Genomic DNA, 6,920 nt, shown 5'->3' with positions numbered 1-6,920 from the left:
ATTTCCTATCTAAAGGGACCAAAAGCACAAAATTTAATTAATACAAGACCAAATATAATTAGTGAATTATATCACAAAGATTGCCGGAATATAAACAATAATTGAGGGATAAAAATGCAATTATGACTATCCACAAAACTGTTGAAATGTTATTTTCATTTTCAGTAAAACAACGTAAGTACGTGTGTCAACTTCATAGGACAATAACGTTGACGAGATGCCACATCACAAATGAATTATGTGCTGTTTTGATAATGCCAAGAGCCAAAATGAAACAGCAGAATGAAAATTATTGATGACAACGAAAAGGAAGGTATTGATATCGTAGAGACGCGGCGAACCTGCAACGTGTCAACTCCTGTACTGTACGCGGCGAATTGTCACTTCATCTTCCACCCAATATATCCTTTTTCTTTCATTATTATTAAAAAAATATATTCGTTCTTATCCTTTAAGCTTCTGACAATATAACAACTCATCTTTCCACATCCTTGTCTGAAAAAAGGCTCTCTTTGATATGTCCGTGCATGTACGGATCTAAGATTTAAAACTTCTTTAGTGCATTTATGTTATTTTAGTTAGATTTTGAGACTAAGGAATGAATGTGTCGCTGCAACTTCAGTCATTGATTGTTTTGTCTTTGATGATTTGGGGTTATATTGATCATTTTGTGGGGTTGAAAAAAGAACAAATAATGGTGATCGGTAAATTTAAGTTTTTTCCTTTCGAGGAAAGGGAGAAATCGGAGGATTATTGTGTCGGTGTATTTGATGAAGAAGAAATGGAGGAACATAGTGAAAAGTCACCACCAGCTGAGGATGATCACTGCCCTATATGTTTTGGGGACTTCACAATTCCTTGCAGGACAAATTGTGGACACTGGTTTTGTGGTACTACTACTTTCTCATCCTTCTCTTCTTTTTAGTTTTCGTTTTTCTACAAATAAATCTATGTTAAAGCCTCTACTATCTTTATACCTGAAAAAACTCGTTTACATCACCTTATTTGTCACAAGTTCTGACTATAGAACTGAGATATGGGGCTTTATAGATGCCGATGCGAAATTCAGACAAATCATAGATGATCTATTAGAAGCTATTATCCCTATATAAACGTGTTAGTAATTATAACTTTTACGACTTCCCACTATGTAGACTCTTTTTATAGAAGAATTCTGTTTGATCTAAATTGTCCGCTGCTTGATCTTTCTTTCCCTTTTCCTTCACCCCCCTGAGCAACCCCAAACACTCACGAAAAGATTTTCTTTTATTTTATGAAAAAGGGAGAAAAGTCATATAAATTGCAGGAGTTGTATCTAAATTATGTTTTCCTTATCACCCCCTTTTTGCCCTCTATCCTGCAGCAACTTGCATATTGCAGCTATGGAATTATAGATTAACATTACAGCGGTGCAAATGCCCCATATGCTGTCGTCCCATCAGTAAGCTGGTTCCCGAGGATTCTTTAGTTGTACAACAGGAAGAGGATACTGTTGAACTCCTTAAGGACATTCGCCGATACAATCACCTATATGTAGGTGGTGCTTATGGTGTGTTTCTGGTAGGTAATTGGTTACAGTTCTTCTATAACTTCTCTTTTTCTTGCTTATTTTATTTGTGACTTCTTTCCTAATTGATTATTTTTAGACTGTATTAGCATCTTCAGTGTTAAGGCTAATTGGCTAATTGGTCTGCAACAATTAATAATGGAGCTTATGATAATAGGGTATTGACGCGCAACATATGTGCTCTGTGTACAAATACAAATCGATTCTATTACTTATGATATGTGAATCATGTCTCTGTTATCAGTAGAAATAGAAGATTGTCCATATTTAGTGGGAACTGAATTGAGATTTCATCTCCTAGTAAGTACGCCTAGAAAGACGGGAAATCTTGTGATGGAGAAGATTGTCTAGCTATATTTAGTAATTTTGGATATTTTGCAATGGAGGAGACAAGCTTTTTTCCCCTTTTCTTTGTGTGTGTGCTGTGTTTGGGTGGGGGTGAAAGTGGGGGGATCTAATGATTTGTACAACAATTGTAGACTAAGCATCATCTTCTAAATTTCTTGTTCTGAAGTGTTACTTGAGTGTTCTATGGTTATAGGTTATAATCCAACATTGAGGACCTCAATTTGAGGTGCATCCACTAACTTAATACAAATAACAATAACATTCCTGTGCATCAAAATCTAGTTTTGCCGACTGATTTGCTATAGCAAATGCTTTGGAGAAATTTTGCCAATGTTAGAAAGAACTCACCTATTACGAGTTAGCTGCGAATTTCTTCCTTGAGAGAACCCTTTATTTGTTATGAGTTAGGAAGTGATACAAACAGATATCTACACTTAGATTTTTACTTTTGGTTGCATGTCGTTTGGTTGTTATGTGGTAAAGTAGCTATACAGGGATATCCCTTGTGGATGCAAGCTGCTTCTTACGCATTATGGTCTCATTTCTGAAAGAACTAATCTTGTAACATGGTTAACCAGACAGGTAGTTTTGGCGGTCTTAGTATCACGAATTTATTTTAGCACAGCCTGAATCGTTTGCCTGTGTTAGTGCATGGTAACCAATCCTTGAAGAAGACCTCAAGTAAGCTAAAGGGATATAAGGGAATAGAATTGCTGATATTCCATCTTGTGTGCACCAAATGATTGAGGTTTTCCAGATGAGAGCTTGTCACAAACCCTTCCTTGGCCTGAGCAGCTCAACTATATTCAGATTAAGTTTTATGCCGCTAAACTGTTTGTTGACTAAAGTCATTTTCGAATTGCCTGAGAAATATTTCAAGATCTTGGAAGAAGCTAGTCTTGACAGCTAAATTAATTCCCTGACTAAAAGGATATGTTTGGTTCACCACTTTTGTTGTATATCTACGGAGGGGCGTAACAGTTAAATCTCTACAATCTTGGCATATTAAAGTTCTCCATCACCAGTGCTCATTTGAAAAATAAAGAGAAGCATTAGAAACATATATAATGTAGGAGAGCAAGTTCAGTGGAGTTGGATGTTTGCTTGTTATATAATGTTCTGCTGCTCTTTTGAGCCCTTGATTTCTCTCAGGGGTTTAGGGCGAGTTATGTCCTTTACCTGGTGATAGTATCAAAATAGTAATAAAAATTTTATCCTCAATTTCAAGTGTAAGTATTAATCATGCATACACACACCCTCTCACACATTCATGTGTACACACAGGAAATTGTTTGAGTTTAAAACTTTAGAATCAAATGATTCTTCCTAGTTCTGATTTGATGGCATCTCTTCTTTTCTTCTTTACAGAAACTAGTTGCATTGCCACTGCTAATGCAGAGAATTCTCAGGTCATTGATGAGCAATCTGATGGATCCTGATCATGTCAAGTTAAATTGTTATGTACTGCGCCTTTTTGCTGTAAGTCCATTGAACATTTAATTAACGGCATTGTAATAACTTTTTGAAAGCTTGTTTCCAATTACACAAAGGTAAAAGACAAGTACATACGTTGAAATGATTGGAGGTCTATAAACACGGGTGTCTGAACTGTAATGCTTTATGATTTCTGCAACAGTATGTAACAGTACCCGATAGACGCTTCTGATAGATTCCTTAGACCTGCCTTTTTTAAGGTCATAATATTTAGGGCATGATAGCATATATTCTTTCAGGCCCTCCTAGGAGAATTTTAGCAGAACTCTCTGCATAACTCTAGTTACTTACTTTTCTCATCTTTGGCATGGGTAGATCTAGAATTCCTATAATATTTTTTAAGTTGAACCTAAGTACTTTGCAATGCAAAACCAAAGACCATCCACAGTTATGAAGCATTTCTTCATGGTGTATATGTTGCTTTGTGATATGAATGGTCCCATTCACTGTTAATACTCGAGTATCTATTATTATAATTATTCGCTTTTAGTAATATCTTTGTCTTAACTGCAGTTATTGCTGAGTTGGATCTACAGCAGCTGGAACTTTGAGTTTATTCCTACTGGTACTATGCTTCACTCTAATGTATAGAGAATTAGATGTATAGATTGGAAATCTATTATGTGGAAGCCAAGCCTAGTAGGCTGCATGACCATCTGAATGCGTAAAACCTTGGGTGCATAAGATTAGAAATCTTCCTTTCAAAGGGGTAGCTAGTTTTGAAATCAATCATCCAGTAACATGTGACTTTGGTGATTCAGGTTGGAACCTAATCAAGAACTTGAAGTTATTTCTTTAGCTTCTTAACTGTTTTATTCAACCATTCTACTCATACAATTACCTCCGTTGGTGGCCCTATTGGCAACCAATTGTGTAAGAAATATCCAAGTTAGCAATCTTGAAACATGATGATTTCTGATGTGGCCTAAAATGAGCATTTTTGCACTAAACTCATTCACCACTTCCAGAGTCCAGTTTGGTTATGCACATAGATTTTAATCTCGTTTGAATGTATGTTGACAAAATACTATCTTTTGCAGGACGTCTGGGAATATGGAGACTACTTGACATTTGTGCTATGGCCTTTGTGGCCATTTTCTATTTGGCTGGCCTATTCCGTAGATGGGCACTTAGCCGTCATGTGAGGCTGTTAGCTGTTTTACAAGCTCAGCCGAGTTAAAAGTCCATGCTGTGAATAGATTTTGCATTTTGATAGTCGGATAATGAGCTTATATACTGCGACATAGACATTGCGGATTCATGTAGCTGAGCCCAGCTTGTTTGAGATTGAGACGTAGTAGTAGTTGTTGTTGTAGAGTTTGTAGAGTTGAACAACGATTAGCTATTTAGCTTGCTGAAGATGTTGTATAGAAGGTCTGTTTTAAAAAGATGAAAGGAATTAACTCCTACTGTATAGGCCATAGCAGTCACCCTCCGAGCAGGCAGATTATATAGCTTAGATATACAGTAATAAGGATGTATGCTTTTGGAAAAAAAAAACAATCTTCAGCATAATGAGTTCCCTCTGCTTCTTCCATAATTGCTGAGCTTCAAGTAAGGTTCTTTTTGTTCCCATTTCCAAGTTTTATTCAGGTAATGAGGTTATAGTTAACTGCATTTTGGAGTTGTATAACTGACGCATATGAATGCAAAATGCGTTCTGTAACTGAATTCAGAGGTCAAAATGCATCTCCTTCTTAAGCAATGAACGTACATTTAGTTGCTTTTTGGGGGGGGGGGTTTGTTATGTTATCCAGGTAATTTTCTAGCTAAAATGCGCAGTGGTACGTGCTTAGTGTTGGTTGGTACGTCTAAGGAATATTCACTTTGAATTTTGAAGAGTGTTAGAAAGCGTATTTATTTTTATTCTGGAGAAATGCTCTGGAGACTGGAGAACCTATGCCCATGCACCCGCCCCCATTAGTTAATATTGTTAGTCAACAAGGTTTAAACTTTTCAGAAAAGATTTCGAATTGGGAGGACGCTCCTCCTGGCGAACTGAGCGTACCCCAAATTGACATAGGTGATAAGTAGCATATACTGGCGCACAGAGGCGGATCCAGGATTTGAGACTTATGGGTTTCTACCGTAATTTTAAATTAATATGCAATAATATCTGGGTTCACAGTTAGATATTTATAAATATTTAGTAAATTTCTTAATATAAATACAGGATCTATGCAAAAATTACTGGGTTCCCGAAAATTCGTAGTCAATGCTCTAGGTCGGCCCGCCCCTACAGTAGCTCACTTGAAAAAATCATGTCGAAGGAACTTGGTACCCTGTCATTCCAGGAAAAAAAGGTGCTCTCCCTTTATATTTTACTAGTTTTAGTGTGTGTGCGTTGTACGTATTTTTGCGTCGATTAATAAAAAATATATAAAATTTAGAATAAAAATAAACTATGTGTGATAACAATTGACATCAAGATAAATGTAATATTTATTTAAATTAAGAAATAAATATTACATTGATGAAATAGTTGAATGCATAGTTATTGGTTATATTTTGAATTTGCAACGATTAAGAATTTAGGTAGTTATTTATATATTTCTTATGAAGATAAGCATGATATATTATGTTTGTGTATCTAATATCTATTATATACGATATTCTTGGTGTAAGGAAAATTTTGCTATTTTTTTTTCAAGATACTAAAATTATATACAATTAAGATATTAATTCATTGAAAATTTAGAAAATCAATTGTAATATCCAACATATAAAATGTTAATGGTAGTTATCAATATATCTAACATGGAAAGTATATTTATGTTGATATATTTATTTCTCATAATTGTTTAAATATTTACCACCAATAAATTTATTCTAATAGAATTTAAATGATTAATTATATTTAAGCAAAAATGAAAAAATAGACAAACCTAACGTGTACTGTGTGCATATGGAGAAGTTTACCATAAATTGATATAATTCTTTTATTAATTGAAAAGGTCATAAAATTTCGAAAATGTTAAGGACTTCTTACCTAATTCAAATAAGGTTTGAGTTAGTAAACAAAAATTTGATTTGATTTTAAAGTCTTATATTAGGAAAGTAGTTTAAATTATAATTTTATCCAATGTAAAACTGATTTTTAAAGGGTAAAAAAGGCGAACGACATTTCGCTAATGGCCTTCGTATTTTTAATATAGTATAGATAGTATTGTTTTTTCAACTTCTTGTATCGTATTTTTTATTTACTAATTATCATTTACAATTACTTTATTACTATGGCATTTTAATTTAACTAGTTTATACATACGCGCGTTGCGCGTGTACCTTATTTTTAAAAAAAAACATAAATATAATATTAAAGTTAAGTTTTTGCGTTATAAAATAAAGATATATGTATCTGATGATTATTGATCCTATATAGTTAACTTAATAATGATTAAAACTGCCTTGTAGAAGTTTTCGATCATCAGTAGACGTATTTATATTTCTTTTTACTATGTCGTTTTCACGTACACATGGTAAGTGATTTAATAGTACTTAGGTTTTTGCACTT

The 6,920-nt window shown here is 34.2% G+C and overlaps 1 protein-coding gene across 1 annotated transcript; it reads left to right on the top strand.

Annotated features, from left to right (window-relative positions):
* The first annotated feature begins 435 nt into the window (after nucleotides 1-435).
* Nucleotides 436-4,984, top strand: LOC107812326 (uncharacterized). The gene is made up of 5 exons (XM_016637382.2): nucleotides 436-890; nucleotides 1,364-1,560; nucleotides 3,284-3,394; nucleotides 3,923-3,974; nucleotides 4,450-4,984. The coding sequence occupies exons 1-5, from the start codon at nucleotides 599-601 to the stop codon at nucleotides 4,587-4,589; spliced, it is 792 nt and encodes a 263-aa protein (XP_016492868.1). The 5' UTR covers nucleotides 436-598; the 3' UTR covers nucleotides 4,590-4,984.
* The last annotated feature ends 1,936 nt before the right edge of the window (nucleotides 4,985-6,920 follow it).

Source organism: Nicotiana tabacum, chromosome 2, assembly GCF_000715075.1.
Source record: "Nicotiana tabacum cultivar K326 chromosome 2, ASM71507v2, whole genome shotgun sequence".
NCBI classification, from domain to species: domain Eukaryota; kingdom Viridiplantae; phylum Streptophyta; class Magnoliopsida; order Solanales; family Solanaceae; genus Nicotiana; species Nicotiana tabacum.
This window is presented reverse-complemented; position numbering and strand designations above follow the sequence as displayed.